The 18,762-nt window shown below is 39.7% G+C and overlaps 1 protein-coding gene across 1 annotated transcript in view; it reads right to left on the minus strand.

Moving 5' to 3' along the window:
- Positions 1-7,691: 7,691 nt before the first annotated feature.
- FRMD3 (FERM domain containing 3) overlaps positions 7,692-18,762 on the minus strand; it is a 142,416-nt gene continuing 131,345 nt past the window's right edge. The window contains exon 14 of the mRNA XM_054397696.1: positions 7,692-8,287. Within this exon, the coding sequence (XP_054253671.1) occupies positions 7,692-8,287 (596 nt within the window). The remainder of the gene's footprint in view (positions 8,288-18,762) is intronic.

Consider the following 18,762-nt stretch of genomic DNA (forward strand, 5'->3'; position numbering starts at 1 on the left):
TGAAAACTACACTTTTGACTTTCACTATAGCAGCAATTAAATGGATGCAGGAAATCACATTTGTCTTGACCAATGTGGCAAGCTCTTGGATATTCGACTAAACCTGACTTTAGTCATAGAACGCATGGGGATGTAAGGGACCTCTCAAGGTCAACTAATCCAACTTCCCTGCAGTAGTTGTGGACATTCCCAATTACATCAGGTTGCTCTTGAGGGGTGGGGCCTCCACCACCTCCCTGGGCAACGCTGTCCCAGTCACCAGGGGCTTCATCTGGCTGCCAGGACCTTTTGAATATAGAGGAGAGCGGCTTGGCAGGTACAGCCCTCTGATCTCTGGGATGCATCTCATCAGGTCCCATAGACTTGTGTATGTTCATGTTCCTCAGGTGCTCATAAACTATGTCTTCAATTACACTGTGAAGGATTTCACCTGCTGGTCTTCATCTTGTGCTCCCCATCGTGTAGTCCTTCAACTTGATAGATATGAGGAGAGAGGTTGCCAGTGAAAAAGAAGGCAACAAAATTGATGAAAACCTCAGCCTTCTTGTTTGTTGTTACCATCTTGTCATTCTTGCTCATCAGGTGGGTACGTTTTCCTTAACTTTCCTTTTCTGGCTGACATACCTGTAGAAGCTTTTCTTGTTATTCTTCCCATCCCTTCCCAAACTCAACTCCAGCCACCCTCTGGCCTTTCTGGTTTCACTCCTACTCAGCCAGGAAAGCATGTCTGTACTGTTAAAAAAATACCTGTCCCTGCTGAACTGCTTGTGCAGTTCCTTCTTGCTGTTTAATTTGACCTGCAAGTCTCAACTCAGCCACAGAATCATAGAATGGTGTGAGCTGGAAGGGACCCCCAAAGGTCATGTAGTGCAAACACCCTGCGGTAAGTAGGGACATTCTCCAATAGATCAGGTTGCCCAGAGCTCTGTCAGCCTGACCTTGCTATCTCCAGGATGGGGCTTCAACTACCTCCCTGGGCAACCTGTTCTGGTGTTCCACTACCTCCATGCTGAGCTCTTCCCTTGTCTGATTTCGTACATCTGAAGATAGAGAGCTCTTGTGCTGTAAAAAAACCTGTCCTTAAAACCTAACATCTCTGTTCTGCTGCCTTGTCCCGGAGGGCCATTTCCCAGGGGATGCTATTGACTATCTCCTTGAAGAGCTGGAATTAGATCTGTTTGCTGATTTTTGTTCACTCGATGTGGTACTTTTAAAATAGTTTTTTCACTTTATTAGCTCCTGTCTGATCTACTATAGCATTTCCAACAGGCTAAATGTACCACACCGTCCTCATATCCAGGAAGAATTTGGATAAAGAAAATACACTCAAAATGAAACAACCAGAGGTGCTGCCTGTCTGAAGCATATCTAGTTTGTAGCTTAAAATAATATGAACACCATAGTTTTCCAATTTTATTCTCTTTCTTTTATGGTCTATATGAAAGCTGAACAAATATTGCTGCAAACAGGATTACACTCCTTGCCTTGTGTATCTTTGGAGAAAGTCAAATCCCCACTATCAGTAGCATTTTCTGGTGCACATTTACAGTTGTAAAATACTTTAGCTAGATGTGAGGTCTGCTTTCTTAATGGTTGGTAACAATTCCATAATTTAAAATTTGCGGTATTCCTTTTTCTAACTTGTTATTTTGTTATTATCACCACCCACCCACCCCCACCACCTCCCTCCCAGGGTGAAAATCTTGTGATTTTGAATTCCGTTGCTTGCTTTTTCCCAAATGCTCTTCTCAGTATCCTGAGGGTTCAGAAGTCAATATGCAATGTACAACCATAAATTTAGAGGTGTTCTCAGGCAGCAGACTAGAGACACCCACAGAGCCAAAATCTTTGAATCAGATGCTCTTGCACTTTATGATGGTGCAGAGAGTGCCGGATCATAGCATAATTTGCTATAATTTTCTGCAATGCAAGTCACAAAAAGCCCTAGTTCAGTACACAGTACTGAGAAATCAGTTGCACATGCTTTAAATTTAAATTTAAAAAGACAAGAACGAAACTCAGAACTGTCTCTCCCTTTAATGTGCTGCTTGTTTTGTAAATAACCAGAAGAATGAAAAGGAAATTGGCTATTTATTGCATTGCCAAAGATTTATCCTGCCCTTTGTCTGATAAACACTGCTGTAGCTGCACTTCTGCATATGCCAGGATGGTTGGACTTCACAAGCAGCTTAAATGGGGTTGTTGCAGTACCTGCCTCATTAAGCTGATGCTGGGGACTGTGGGGTGAGGCACAAGCCTTGCAGGCAAGCTCTCCTGTTGTCTGGTGCTGGCATACCTCAGCAGCCTCCCTGGTGCATTAGTGGGAAAAGTCTGCATGTGCATATTAGGAAGTGCAGCCATTGCTCTGGAGGCAGGTTAGGCTCCACCATATCTCAAAGCATTTTTGGTGCTGGGTGTTCAAGGGGCTGCACAGGGTTAAGAGAAGCAGCAGAGCACTGTAGATGGGTAGTGTGCTGGTGACAGAGAGGCCTGACAAAGCCATGGACTATGCTGAAGTTCAGAGGAGTGGTTAGGAGGATCATGCTGTCTATTAAACTTGCATGTTAGAGATGGAAGAGGAAGAGGCTTAGGAAACGAGAAGCAGCTTTGTGCTTCATGGACTTCCATTGCCTAAAGCAGAACAACAAAGGGGACTTTGATTAGAAGGACAATATACATGAAAAAGGACATCACAAGTACATGGCTGACAATAAAAATTTTTTTTCCAGCTTTTGAGCTCACTTCTCACACAAACACACCAGCTATGATGTTGTAATGACAAAGCCACTGCTTATACATTATTCCTTCCATGGTGTACCCATATCACCATGCTCTTTAGGAACACGTTTTATCTCATTTCTGATGTTACAAAATAGCTCCTTGGGTAAGCAATGTGTGGGGGAAAGGACAGATGTTAAGTAGGATATATGGGATTGCAACCGAGAGGTTTTCCATTTTCTTCTGTCTATACATCTTTTCAGTAATATATTCAATCAATATAGATTATTCTTCAGTCTAAGGAATAAAACCTACTCCACCTCAATTTGTAGTCCATTTAGACCAATTAATCTCTTCATATTTTGTAACTAGCAATTAGTAAGGTAGTATTTGTTCATCAGGGCATTGATGAAGTTTCTAGGGGCCACTTTATTTCTTTGAAGTATCTGCTGTTTTGTTAGATCAGCAAACATGTGCATTGAAATGAAAAGCAAGCTAACATGGGAAAAGCCAGAATGAAATAGAGGAAGTAATTTTCCATGGTTATGTTTCATTTTTGGTTTTATAATCACTGTTCTTCATTGTAATGCAGAAGCACTAAGCTGTGGTTGGTTATAGTGGTAAAATTTCCATGATAGTTAAGGGAAAGCTTTAAATTCTCACTCCATCATTAAACATCACTTCACAGGAACAGACAGCACCCATGTTTTCTAGGGGGAAGCTACGAGACACATAAAGCACAAGCTGTGAACCTTTGTAATAGTGTAAGATGGAATTGCTGCAGGAGATTCATCTGGCTGTGATGAGCAATGAAACCTGCCTTAAAAGAAAGCAAATGCAAGCAAGTCAGTTTCAAAATGTCTTAGCAGGTGTCTCAAGAGACCTTTTTCCACCAAAAAAAAAAAAAAAAGCCCCAACAAAACCCAAACCCAAACCCAAACCAAACCAACCAAACAAAAAAAAAGCTGCAAGAAAGCTTAAAACAAATCCATAGAACTAACAATTATTTCATTTGGAGTAAAAAACAAACAAAAAAAAACCCCAAACAAACAACAAAACCCAACAAAACAAAAAGTTGAGAAACATACCTTGATTTTCAGATGAAGCGTCTTGCTTTCCAGTACTTAAGATGTCCGATGTGGTCAACATGGCTATTGTCAAGTTCTAACAGTTACCTACAGCAACCATTACCACTGATTAATGCAGCCTGATTTCTTCAAATGCACATGTCGCATGACATTTCACCAAGCTGCATTTTTAGAGAAATTTTGTGTGTCATTATTCAGAAAGAAAATTATGACAAATGCTGACTTTTTGCCCTAAGTACATGTATTATTTTTATAATTTGTGGGAAGTATTTAGCATACAAACAAAGTTGAGGATATACTCTAATGATAAGGCAGGAATGCAATCTCATTTGAAGACACCATTATAACCTACACCATTATAAATGAACAGGTCTACCTATACTATATAGACCTTGACCTTTACATTCCAAATTACCAAGAAGCCCAGATTAGATTTTGACACTTTCTATATAGTACAGACATGTCTGCATCTAAATGTTTCATGTACTCAAGAAGCAGCCTCACTTTCTCTGGCTTGGCTCCGCAAAAAAATGTTCCATTTCCTCTTATCAGAATGTTTCTACTAGAGACTTTTTGTGCTGTCTGAACTCCAAACCAACCTAATCTAAGCCAGCTCCATCCAAAAGCTGCATTTGTCTGCATAATGCTGTAGCCAGATCTGCCTACCAAAAGGCTGCAGCCATGTCTACAGTCTAAAACCAGACTTCTCAGCCCAGTACTCTGGGCGCAGCAATTTTATTGCAGGGCTAATTCAAGATTGTGACTAACACTTACGTTACTACTCACTAGGCAAACCATTAGACCCTTGGTTAGAGAATCTGAAGCCATGTTAATAACATCTTAATTTAAAGCACTTTCTTATTGTCTCTCTAGCTGATCAATAATTGTAAAAAAATGCATGGAAAAAATTCTAAGAGTCCTAAAAAATCTGTACTATATCAGGTAACAACTAATTCTCAACAAAAATTTTCGTTTATTAAACAACTTTCACCATAAGAACTGTCACAACTGCAGAAAGTTTGTCTCCAGTGTATTTTTATTAGGGATTCCTGCCATCATATCAACATACAAAACAATCAGGATGTTGACATATAGAAATGTGAAATTCACTGTACAAAGATAAGGCTCAAGTTACAGGTATATTTTCCCCTTAGTCTCCATGAAATAAAACCACTTTTAATTCTTCCCAGAGTTGTGTTTATAAATGTTAGGCAAACCACAAAATAGATTTCAAGTACATAACATTTTACAATACAATCCAAGCACAGACAGAAATACACAATACTGTACCTACAGATGCTCCAAGTCTGTCCTCCTTAACAAAAAAATACTAGACTCCTACCCTCTCAGAATATGTCCAACCATATCCTTCTGTGTGTATTGTGTGGTCCTGGCCCTTCAGTTATAGGACTGCCATGATTTCTAATTAAATTACGTTGACAGACTAGAGAATATGTGGACGGAAGGGAAGAATTTGAAAAGGCCAGGTCTGAATGTATGCACATGGTTAGTCAAGTCAGACACACACTTGCATTTAACCCTACACAAAACCTCACTGCACTGCACATTTTCTGAGATTATGTTCTCATGCAACTCAGATCCTTTCTTATAGAGTTAAATCAAACATAAAAATATAAAAATACTACTACTTCTGGAGTGCTGTAAATTAAAGGGACAAGACTGAATTTAAGATCTACCTTTTCTTTTTTTTTTTTTTTTAAGTAATTATTATATTTTCATAGGAGCCTGTATGGAACCATGTCTCCATAGTCCAGCAGGGTACCGACTCTCACAGCCACCACCACTTTAAAAACCTTTTCTGACACCTTGTTTAGAAACAATGCAAGTGAATAATTCCCTGTTAAGGCCAAAAGTCTACTTTAGTTCACTCTCCATTTCTATTAGGCTGAATGATTATCATCTCACGACAAAGGATTGTTTAGCTGCAAGTAGTACAGTAAGAAATACGTATGTAGTAACTAATCAATAATTATTCTGGGGAAGAGACTGGCAAGAACAAACAAAGACAAGAGTAAAAAGGCAAGTATTTAATTTAGCCTTCCTTATTTGGGAAATTAATAGCAGCCCAAAAGTTTTGAAATGAGAAAAGGAACTCCTAAGCCCTGTAACTGTTTTGTCCTTAAAAAACAAACAAACAAAACAAAACAAACAAACAAACAAAATCCACCAAAAAAACCCCAACAACAAAAGAAACCCTAAGGAAGATAGAAGGGAAGGAGAAATCCTCTAAGGAAATTACCATTTTCAAACTAGGCATTTGCAAAGGCCTACATAAGAAAACCACACAAAACCAATTCTCTGATACCAAAACTAAAAGAACATAGTCACTAGGAATTAAAGATGTGCTTACAATGTGGTAAATGCATTTCAATCAGTCTCAAATATGTCTCCAACTTTAAATCTCAAAGCAGGAGAAAGTCTCTAAGTTCTCTAGTTTAACACATCTGCACTAAGATCAGTGGGGTGGAAAAAAAAATAAAAACTTTCTCTTCTTCAATACAACCTCTGTGGCACATTTGAGGGCCTTCAAACGTTCTTGACATTGACAAGATTTTACTTAAATATAATATCTAAGCTATATTGAAGTGTCTTTAGATACACTAATCCATGTTACATGAAACAGTATTAGATCATGTAACTGGGCTCGTAACAGCAGGGGAAGAGGTAAGTATGCTGCAGTATGTGCAAAGAAGCATATCAGTATGCACAGAAAATACATTGTCTTAGAGATCAGTAATAACGGACATTGAGGATGAAGATGCACCTCTTAAAGCATTTAAGCCTTTAAATATGAGTCAGTAGAATGCTTTTATGTTAACTATGTAGCCTAATGCTTTGCTTTGAAAAAACAATACACTTGTCTATCGTTTTTAAAAGTAGGACACTAACCTACTGATTTAGCTACAGTTTTGGCTGGTTGGGATCTTTTTTTTTTTTTATTTGCTGCTACTTACTGTTTTCTTCTTCCATGTTATGTACAATAATCTACATCTAGCCTGAAGACTTACTCTTTCCAAACATACTTGGACTATCTTGTAGTGACTTTCTACAGCACTGACAACATGTAAGCCTGATAGGTTAAGAGAAAGGATTGTTACTTTCAGTTCTGCTCCCTTCCCCAAGCTTTACAACTGTGCCTTCCAGAAATTCTGCTGTATATTTGGTGTCCTTCCACCTCCCCTACAGGCCCAATTAAACTTGAGTGAACTTTCTATATAATTGTGAAACCAGAGTCCTCCTCTACAGAGCTATATTAAACTCATTCTCCAGCCAGTAGCTTAAAAACAAAACATTGCCAAAACACTGCCAAAACACTCTACATGCCCTTGTGCATTATTCTTACTGATTTGTACATTTAAACAACATCAGAAGTTGTCTCTTGCTAAAAATTTACCAAAATATTTTAAACACGTACAAATGTAAAAACCCAAACAAACAGAAAACAAAACAAAACAAAACAAAAAAAACCAAACCCAGCATAAACTTTGCTTGTATAGGCATTGGTTAGAAGAGATTGCTGCACTAAGGAGTATATTCAAGGAAGTTTTTCTTTTAGTGTCAAGGATTGAAAGATTGAGGGCAATAAGACTTACTATGACCTCATCTTATATGATATAATAAGTGAGCAGGAAGTCTGAAATGTAATTAAAATAAAGATTCCTTTTGATTATTGAAAGATGACAGTAGAAGCCTGTAACTAAAAGGGCAATTTAAGTCTTTAAAGGGAACTTAAGAGCCTAAAGAGTTTGTAATGAACTGGATATGAAGACCTCTACCAACTGATGGGCCCAGGGGCATTATGGAAAGCTGTCACTAAATGAAATTTTGAATATAGCCCTTAGCTGTACCATATTTATTTAAAATTTAAAAGCTGCCCATCATGTCACGAATGAAGTTTATTTTGCAAGCAAACCACTGCCTCAGTGGGCAGTAATATTCAATGTGAAACTGCTGAAACTCCGGCGTCTGACGAATTTCATGGAGGAATGAGATTTGAAGGTCTGACTCCAACAGAACAAGGAGAACAGGGAACACAAATAACAACACTCCAAGGCCTACAAGAAGAAGTCTGGAAAAACTTTTCACAACGGCATTCACCTTTATGTTCCCCATCACAAAGTCATAGCTCCATCTAAGCGCCCTCCGAGCTTCTTTCAGTTCTTCCTCCTCTGCAATCAAAAAGGCATTTTCATCTGCTTCCAGGTCCTCAAATGAATCTGTATCATCTTTCTCATTCTCTACTCTTGGACAGCTATCAAAAAGCATGTCAATCTCATCATCAACAGGAGTGGGCAGCAAGCTGGCACTAGGATTGTATACCAGTTCTGAGATAGTTAAAGGTTCCTCTTTCATGTTCTCTTCTTGTTCAATGGCAAGGTTGGCATTCTCCCCACTGTCCTTAATTGGGGAGCTTAAAGTCACAGGTACTAAAATCTCATCTTCCTTTGGCAGCTGGATACCTGAAAAAAGGGGAGGAAAATAGTGATCCTAAATTTCCGCCTTCTTCATGGCAAAACTCAGCCTTCTAATAGTATCTAATAGAGGTTGGAAAGAAGATTCTGCAACCATTTTGCATACTGAATTAGATCATACACAATTAGCAAACATTGGAAAGTCTTTTTGAAAAGCTCCAGAGGGCAACATCTTTCACAACATTATAATACAATAGATCTTCGTAATTCTGAGTGATGCAGCTGCTCTAACAACGGTGCAATGCAAAAGAGAAAACAGAACTGCTCATTTCCTATTGGCAGTTCTGAAATAAATTAATAACAAGCACCTATATGAAATAGTGCTATTTAATATCTTACAATAACAACCACCCACCTTTATTTCTTTGAGATGAGTGAGGGGAAAGTGATAAGATACTGTCTGAGATTATCTTTTTAATGTCATACTGTCTTAAAAATTTTCATAATAGATTATCATGATAAAGTCACATTAACAGTACAGGAGATAAAAGGAGAGGAAGGTTGAAACATAGTATAAGGATTAGATATCATTAAAATGGAATTAAAATACCTCACATTTTTAAAAGCTCACTCTCTTCTCATTTTGTTTCAGTTGCCCTTCTACTCTTCATACTCAGTCACTTTTCTCCCTCTCACTGGAATTTCTCTCTTCCCCTTATAGAGGAATTTGTCTTAGCCTTCCTGGTACCCTTGTTTCTTGTGACCCCACTCTCTGCCCAAGATGAAAACTTTCTCCCGTTTTTTTAAGTCTAATACTAACAGCACTAAGCTGCTGTTTTGCAGCTACATCAACACTGCATGACTGCTATTTGTCAGCTGCAGGAGTAGGAAAGTTGAACACAGTGGTCAGGCAACACAATAGGAAAAGAGTTTCCAGTTTGTTGCACATCCAACAACCATTATTTTTATCACATTCCATCTATGTGCAGAAGGAACAGGCCACACAGTATCATATTCAACAGTAGTATATGATAACACTTAGTACTTTTTGTTTCATGACATTAAGCATTTCTCCTTTCTTTACCAATTACTAATCCAAATGCAACATGAAAATAAGGACAAAGTAGGTAAAACCAATAACCAACAAGGTTACAGGAGTTGTCCAACAGGTAACTCGGGAAATTCATGTTCAAGTGCTGCATGCAATTCAAATTAACCCAATTCTTTGATTTTACCAAAAGATCTCTGCAAAATTATAGCAAACTGACAGCATTTATTCCAGTTTTAGTGCAGAAACTGCAAACCAACATGGTATAAAAGAAAATGTGTTATTATACAAACACAAGTAAATGGAAAAGTGGTTCATCTCCAGTGCTAATTACACTAGACTTACAATGGTTTCCAGTGTGAAGTAAAAGGGTCTGAGCAAGTTCTATGAATGTTTTCTATTAAAGAATGGCAAATATATTTAAAAAAAAAAAAAAAGTTAAATTAATTTTTTTTTAAAAGGCCCATTATGGTCATATGAGACAAAACAAAGTATGACTTAAATCATGCTATAGAGATGCATCACTGCTTTGTAAACATATGATACAAACACTGAATATCAAAAATTCCTACCATAAAGATATCTACAAAGATACACAGATTAGATGCTTTGGATCACAATTCTAAGTTACAATTTTAAACAGTAATTCAAATGCAATTGACCTGAATCCTGTAATGAATCTCACTATGAGATCAGAAGCCTTTTTACATTTTTTTTCTTGAGAATGTCAGCCTTTTTTACCTAACATTATTAGGCCTAAGAATTGTAGACACTAACCACTGTACTGAAATAATTAACTGTTTTTGAAACCTACTTTCCTTCTATTTCAGGTAGCAAAAGGATATTCTTAAGCTACTGGCTACTGATCATTAAACTAGCAATAGTCATTAAGCACATTTCAGTGAACCTGGCGATACTTACCTTAGACTTTCTCACTCTTACAATTTTTTTATTTATTGAATGACAAAGTCTTACAATCTCTATTTTCCATTTTATTTTTTCCTCTTTATATCTTTAGATACACAAGTACTACAACTGGATTTTCCAAAGTGCTTTTCACTTTCTTGCAACAGGATTAAAAGGTAAGTTGAGTCAATTACTTAGGCACCGCAGTATGGATTAAAGGACTTAATTTTAACCTCCTAAATGTGAGAATCCTGGCCAAAGGCTTCTCTGTACCTGCTTAGATGCAAGGTTAGTAATGTATCTTCATCATATTTCTCACCATAGAGAGGACAGCTGCAGCTACTGCAAAGAAGGTCACCCCAACTAATCAATTCTTGAGCCTTCTCTCCTTCCCCAAAGTAAATTCCAGTGCACATAACACACATAGTGAACATAAACAAGAAAAATCATAACTTCCATTAAAGCTGTGGGGTTTTCTACAAAAAGGGGAGAAACTTCTGACTTTGTGATTAAGCTATGTATAGAAGATAGCACAGAAGCATTTTCAGATCAGTGTTTTCTGAAGGGGTTGTATTGAATTTGTGGCACAGTTCTGAAGCATACATTAACTTTACAGTCCATTGTTTCATTCAAGCAAATTCTTTAATAAGAATTTTCAATTGGTTTACATGTTGTTTAAACATAATAGATCAAAGTAATAGCATTTTACACAAGACAAATACAAGTGTAAATAAATAACATTTTAATATAAAAATTTGAAACTTTAAAATTTGAAAATTGAAAATCTGGAGTTTAACTGCCACTGTTGAAAGCTCATTCGATATTAAAAAAAAATTATATATGTAAAGCTGTTCTTGTCATTCCTTCTCATTCCCTATGACATCACATTTCTCAACTCAAAGACTGAAGAAGTGATCAGCTGTCAACCATGGTTAATGCAAGCCCACAGCCAGGTTTCAGTCATGTTGCAATATCCACATAACTATGTTGGGCTGCTCAGATTCTGATGATATCAAAAGACACAAGTGTAACACCATTATGGCAGGTATAATTTACATGGCTTAAGCGTGCACAAGAGTATCAAAATAAAGCACTGAAATTCAGAAATAATGCTACAATAAAGTAAATTTTCTAGTGACACAAATTTAAGAAAGGAGCAACTTTTTCATATTGCTTATTTTTTGGATAGCCTTCAAGTGTTAGTCATCTGAAGCAGTAAAACCAGGTTAAAAAAAACCCAAATCCTCAATCAGGTCGGAAGAGACCTCCAAGATCATCCAGTCCAACCTATCACCCAGCCCTATCCAGTCTTTTCCTGAACATCTCCAGGGACAGCGCCTCCACCATGTCCCTGGGCAGCCCATTCCAATGGGCAATCACCCTCTCTGTGAAGAACTTCCTCCTAACATCCAACCTATACCTCCCCTGGCACAACTTGAGACTGTGTGCTCTCGTTCTGTTGCTGGTTGCCTGGGAGAAGACACCAACCCCCACCTGGCTACAACCTCCCTTCAGGTAGTTGTAGACAGACCCCTCAGCCTTATTATACTTGAGAACAATCATCTCCTCCCATTCTTCATTTTCCAGTTTTACCTGCAATTTACATTTCATAGGTCAGAATTTTTTAATACACATTGGTGGAATATCAATTAAATAAGCTCAATTTTATTTCTTATATATGTATAGCAAAAATTTGCTGCACTTTCCTGGCAACTCGGCAAATGTTACAGAGTCAGACTGATCCCATTATTCCAGCCAAAGCTCAGTGGTTCTCTTCCACCAAATACCAGGATTGCTCCAAACTTCTAACTTGCCACAACAGATAGGAACATGAACCAGCTGACTGCAACATGCATTTACAGTGATTATCCATTGCAAACATGAACATGCAAGAGGTGTGACATAAATGTTGTCAGCTGCTAGGGTTTCTGAAGAGGCCAAAACCAGCAGCTGAGGATTAGCAGGACGAAGAGCAGCCCCAGCTTTACCATTCTTAAGAGACTGCAGTTGCTGGAAACACAGCACTCCCTAAAAATGTATCCTCTCCTTATTAAAAAAAATCAGTTCACACATGGTCTGGTGACTGTATATACCACACAGAGCTTTACTTACCAGACATGCAAACACAATTACACATCAGTAAGGGCTCTGCATAATGGAGAAAAGAACAAGTGTGAATATTTCCCTCTTTCAAACAGAGAACTGGAAACAGATTAGAAAGAGCAGTGCTGGGAATATTTGATATAGACATGTAAACAGGTAAGACCAGCCAGGCTGCAATTAAGACAGTTCTTTTATCTCCCTTTTACTATTTCCTCTGGAAATGCTGTGTAGTTCTTTGCTTGTTTTCAATGCGTTATAAATAGAATGGCCATTTAGAGGAAAGGGAGAGGGTGACTTTCTTACATGAGCAAAGTATATAGATGTCAAAAAGAAAATGCAGGAAAAGGAAACAGAATCTACAATTGTACTAAACTCAAATATTCCCCTAGACAGGATCTCCACTGAAGGAGGACCTGCATCAGTGCCAGATGTCCAGTCCTCAGAATTAGGAGGCGATAGATCCCTACCTTACGCACAGCATTGCCCATAGAAGACACCTGTTCTAGCTTTGCAAGGAAAGTAAATCAATGCCAGTTTATAGTAACTCATTTTTAGGCAGTGAGCTGACTTTCCTGCTAGCCTTTCTTGTTTGTTTCATTCTTACAAGAACTCACAGAGGGGAGCAAAGCCCTGTCACAGTTGCCTCCTCACTTCAGTTGCAAGCACCCTGACTTTGCAGTGTTACAACTCATCTCCCAGATGCGCTGTGTCAGTGTTCAGCTAATGTCACAGCTAGGGTAGCCACTGGAGACCACCATCCTGCTTTTCACACCCCACAAAGGGCAAACAAACCAGGAAGATAGAAGCAAAACAGCGTGCAGCACAGCAGGCATTCTGGCACGTCTACCTCTAATTTCCCTCTAATGCTAACCACCTTAGCATTGCTGAACTGCTTTGAGAAGCAGGACCCAACAGTGAAAAGGCTGAAGGGAGTAGCAGAGAGAGAACTGTAATCATGAGAGCAGAAATGAGAAGGTAAAATACATTTGACAGCAGATCAGAGAAAGGGGAGAAGCTGGTTAAGTAACTGCAGCAACTCAGTGTCCAGCACGAGGCCAAAGAGAGCAAGGTTGAAAAGAGATGGGCACTGATGTGAAAGTTCAGCCCTCAAGGACAACTGGGACGTTTCAGCAGCCCCACTCAGGTTGGGTGAGTTCTCCTGACATGAGTCCGCATTGTTCTGAGAAGGTCACAAGTGCAATGGAGTTCTCCCAAGAGTTATGCCCCCTGCCATGATTTTGGCACAAGCTAACTCCAGTCCATAGGCTTCACTCATATGCTGACATGCAGGTTTTATGCATGTGAATACCAAAAGGAATAACATCCTATATCCAGTACTGCAAAATCAAGGGGTTTATGAACCAAAGTAATCCCAATGCACGAATGTGTTATTAGATGTCACACTAAATCAAGAAGATAGCTTCTATCTATTTAGATCCAGCATTTAACCTCTGAGATGTAAGAATACAAAATGCACATAAATCTAATGATTTATCTGGTTTTAATCAAGGAAGTTAGGTGTATTCTTAGAGATACTGTAGTTTCCCAGAGTGGTGAACCCACAAAGCTAAGGCAGCCAGGAGCTGTTGCTACCCACAGACAAATCACTGCAAGAAAACGGTTCTATATCTGCTGGTTAGTGCTTCCTGATTTTCACGTGCCAAAGTGTGAGAATATTCTGGTATTTGCCAGAACATTCTCGTTTAATTCTTCTGTACATACTAATTTCTGAAACAAATATTCAATGCAAAGGCTCAGTTTAATAAAAGTGCATGAAAACTGAAATGTCAACCTATATATGCAAAAATATCAAAAGTAAACAGTACCACAGAAAGCACAGAGAAACAGATTTGAAATATCTTACTACCTCAAGATAACAGACACATATAGATTGATAGGACAAATCCACCTTTGACAAAGAGATTTGGTATAAAAACAAGAAAAAACCCAAACTTTATTTTGCTATCCAAAAACCTTTGTGTCGCTATCCAAAGCAATACTGAATACTTTTTGTTCGATAGGTTGCAATCCTGTTATACGCAATGAAAAAGAGATTTGAATCACACTCCTTTCCCCTCCACCCAGTACTATTATTCAGTAGATTAAATTATTCAGTAGCTAGAAAAATAAAGTTATGACCAGTCAACCCAAGCCATTCAGTTGCAGTAAAATACTAACCTATATACTAACCTATATACCTGTATTTGACTGACACTCAAAATATGCTACCAACTTACCTGCCAATTTAAGAACTATTTTGCTTTGTTGGAAATTATCAGAGTTTCAAAGTATTTTTCACCCTCAGCCCAAGAAAAAGCACAAAGGCAAAATACCAGTCCTTCATTTGTCAGCAATTAACAAATAAATCCACAATTCATATAAGATATTACCAGAATGCTATTTAAGCTTCCTCTCATTCATTCCCTGTTTGCAACTCTGCTCCTGTCAGTAATTTGTCCTTATTCTGTGCTGTACAAAATATAACATTTTATTTCACAGTAGAGTTCTTTTCCAAGAGACCACTATTTGCTTAACAAGCTGTGGGGCAGAAGATAAAGGTTTGAGTTAAAAAACGTAAATTTACCAGCCCTTCTGGCCGTGATCTTGGAGCCATGCCGCAGTAATCGAATGCACACTTCCTTGCTGCAGTGGTTAACCATCCGCAAATGAATGCTTCTCTTGGTCTGGATTTTTACAAGACATTTCACCATTTTGACTATTAATTCCTCTTCTCAAAGTCCTGTAAAGGCTCTACCCATACCAGCTTTGACCTTTTATTGAGTTCCCAATGAGGTTTAAGAGGCTACACGAGTCACTCTCACTGAATCAAATGACAAGCTTCTAACATGGCTAACAAAAATATCTCAGCAGGGAATAGAATGAGAGGCTATTTTTAAACATTTCCAAATGCCTCATAACGTACAATACTAACTCCCACAGCATCCGTCTCACTTAGCAGTTGCTAGCACAACAGCTGAACCATACACACAAGCATAAAAATATCCAAGGCATCAAAACATAGTGCGGTATCCACCAGAACAAAGTACTGTTTCAGAGGACTGGGCACATCCCCATACAGCAGAGATATGCAGCCTCCTAAAAAAGGCCTGACATGCATATGTGACTGCTGGTAACTTGCTGCAGCTGGAAGCTAGATCACAATCATATGCACAGCATCAGACTGTCCTAACAGGAAAGGACCTCCTACTAGGTTCTGTAAAACTACAGAGAGGAGATAAACTGGAAGGAGTGTTCTGGCAGGGAAGTAGTCTCTCATTTCCCAGAATACTTACCCTTAATGTTTTCAACATGCTGTGCCATCCAAGGTTTTGTTATCTGACATCCTTGTTCCCTCTGCAGCATAAAATCAATGTTGTGCATGCAAATATATGGGAAAAAAGAAGACAGAGTCCCACAAATGTGTATTTTACACTAAGGGATTTCTCTCATGAAAGACATCTCCTTCAATGGAGCTTCTGGAAAGCATCTTTATGGTGCCCCTCCTTTTTCTTTCCTGGCCCATATAGTGTGAATATAAAGCAGTGCTCCTTTCCATTCCTCCCTCCTGCAGAGGCAACAATCCCCTCTTTCTTTTCTTTTCTGCAAGCACTTCCTTGTGGGTCTGAGGATAGATCAAGCGTCCTTTCACTTTCTATGTTGATTTTTGTCACCACTTCAAAAGTAAAATTCTGTCTGCTTTTCTCATCTTTATTCTCCTAATTGCTGTGGCAACCAAGAGAGCATCAGTAGGAGGAGGAAAAGGCTGAGGTACTTGATACCTTCTTTGCCTCAGTCTTTAGTAGTAGGACCAGTTTCTCACTGGATATCTAGCCCCCTGAGCTGGAAGACAGGGATGGGGAGCAGAATGAAACAACCATAAGCCCAGCAGAGATGGTTAGTGACCTGTTTCATTGCTTAGACATATACAACTCTATGGGGCCATACAGCATATACCCAAGGGTACTGAGAGAGCTGAAGGAAGTGCTCACCTAAGCCACTTTCCATCATTTACCAGCAGTCCTGGCTAACCAGGGAGGTCCCAGCTGCCTGGGGATTGTCAAACATGATGCCCATCTATAAGAAGGGCCAGAAGGAGGATCTAGAGAACTACACTTCAGTCTTAGCCATATAAGTACACTAACTGGGAGGCAAAACAATTACAAAAGGGGATTCCTCCAGGAAGAGTGCCACTCCAGTTTCTGATCCTCTTGAAAGAACCTCCAAGTAATTTTCACAAGAAATCAATGATTTTGATTGGATTAAAGGGGCTCTACCTCTAGCCAAGTGGAGGAAAGTACCAATCATGTTTACTGGTCTATGTGGATCCAATGGCCTGGCACATCAGACCCACAGGAATACAATGCTGCAGTAAATACTGGTGCATAGTGTACTCCAATGTCATCAAGCTACAGAGAGCTCAAACCCATCCATGTTTCTGCGGTGACAGTTGAGTCTGTTTGGAAGCTGAAGTAAGCTTAACAGGGAAGGAGTGGCATAAACACCTCATTGTCACTGGCCCAGAGGTCCTTGGCATTGACTACCTCAGGAGAGGGTATTTCAAGGACACAAAAGGTTACAGGTGGGTATTTGGTATAGGCGCTTTGGAGACAGAGGGAAACAAATAGTTGTCCACTTTGCCTGATCTCTCAGAGGACTCTCCTGTGATGGGGTTGACTAGCATTAAAGAACAGCAGATGCCGCTTGCTACCACAACGATGAACCAGTGGCGATTCCATCTAAAAACATCAGTCTGTTGGTGAGCCAAGGGGTGATCAGCAAAACCTGCTCACCCTTCAATAGCACCGTACGGCCAGTATGGGGGTCCAATGGAGAATGGGGACTAAGACTAGACTACTATGGCATGAATGAAATTACATAAGCAAGTGCTGCTGTGCTGGAGCTTCAATGCCAACTGGAGTCAAAGGCATCCAAGTGGAATGCCACAACTGACATCACTAATGAGTACTTGTCTATTCCTACAGCACCAGAATGCAGGCCACAGTTTGCTTTCACAAGGGAGGGGCATCCAGTACACCTGGAACTCACTGCCCCAGGGATGGAAACACAGCCCCACCATTTTCCATGGACTGATTCAGACTGCACTAGAATAGGGTGGAGCTATGCAACACTTGCAATACGTTGATGACATCATAGTATGGGGTGACACAGAAAAAGATATTTTTGAAAAGGGAGAAAAATAGTGCAAATCCTTCTGAAGTCCAGTTTTGCCATCAAAGTCAAGCAACTTCCACAGGAGAACGAGTTTCAAGCTATAGAAAGGTAGGCAGGTGTCACTAGATCCCAAAGGATGTGATTAACAAGACTGCATCTCTGTCTCCACCCACCAATACAAAGGAAACCTAGGCTTGCTTGTGTGTTGTTGGTTTCTGGAGGACGCATATCCCAGACTACAGCCTGTTGTGAGCCCTCTCTGCCAGGTGACCCAGAAGAAGGATTTTTAAAGGGGCCCTGAGCCTTTGAACAAAATAAACAGTAGATTGTGCATGCAGTAGCCCTTGAGACAGTCTGGGCAGGACAAGATTGTTGAAAATCTGCTCTACATTGCAGCTGGGAAGAACGGTCCTACCTAGAGTCTCTGGCAGAGAGCAAACAGTAAGATCTGAAGCCAACCCCTAGGATTCTGGAGCTGGGGATACAAAGAATCAACTACGTTCCAACTGAGAAAGAGATACTGGCAGCATGTGAAGGAATTTGAGCTACCTTGGAAGCAGCGGGTACAGAAGAACAGCTCCTCCTAGCACCCTAACTGCTGGTGCTGGGCTGGATGTTCAAATGGGAAGTTTCTTTTACACACCATGCAGCTGATGCCATGTGGAGTAAGTGGGTTGCACTGATAACACAACAGGCTTGAACACAGAGCCCTAGCTGCTCAAAAATCTTGGAAGTGATCACAAACCAGACAGAGGACAAAAGATATCAGATGTCACCAGAGTAGGAGGAGAAGGAAACACATGCTGAGGAGGTCCCACGTATAACAAACTCCCAGGTAACGAGAAGCAATGTATCCTGTTCACTGATGTGTCCTGTCGTGCATGGTGGGAAAATACCAAAGGCAGAAGGCTGCTGTTTGGAGTCTTAACCAATGAACTGCTGAAGCATGTACACAAGAAGAGTCAGGCCACTGAAGAACACCAAGTCAGCAAGTGGATCAGGCTGCTAAATCTGAAGTGAGTCGAGTGAATTTGGACTGGCAATCTAAGGATGAACCTAGGTGTGCCCAAGACATGTCAGGTGTGCCCAAGACATGTCAGGTCATCAAGGAAAAGATGCCACATATAGATGGGCCTGAGATCAAGGGGTGGACACTGTTTCACAGGTTATCCATGAATGTGAAACATGTTGCAATTAAGCAAGCCAAGCTCAAGAAAGCTGAGCAGCTAAAGCCTCTGTAGAATGGAGGGTGATGGCTGAAATATAAATACAAAGTGGCCTAGTAGGGTGACTA

This window comes from Indicator indicator, chromosome Z (assembly GCF_027791375.1).
Source record: "Indicator indicator isolate 239-I01 chromosome Z, UM_Iind_1.1, whole genome shotgun sequence".
NCBI classification, from domain to species: domain Eukaryota; kingdom Metazoa; phylum Chordata; class Aves; order Piciformes; family Indicatoridae; genus Indicator; species Indicator indicator.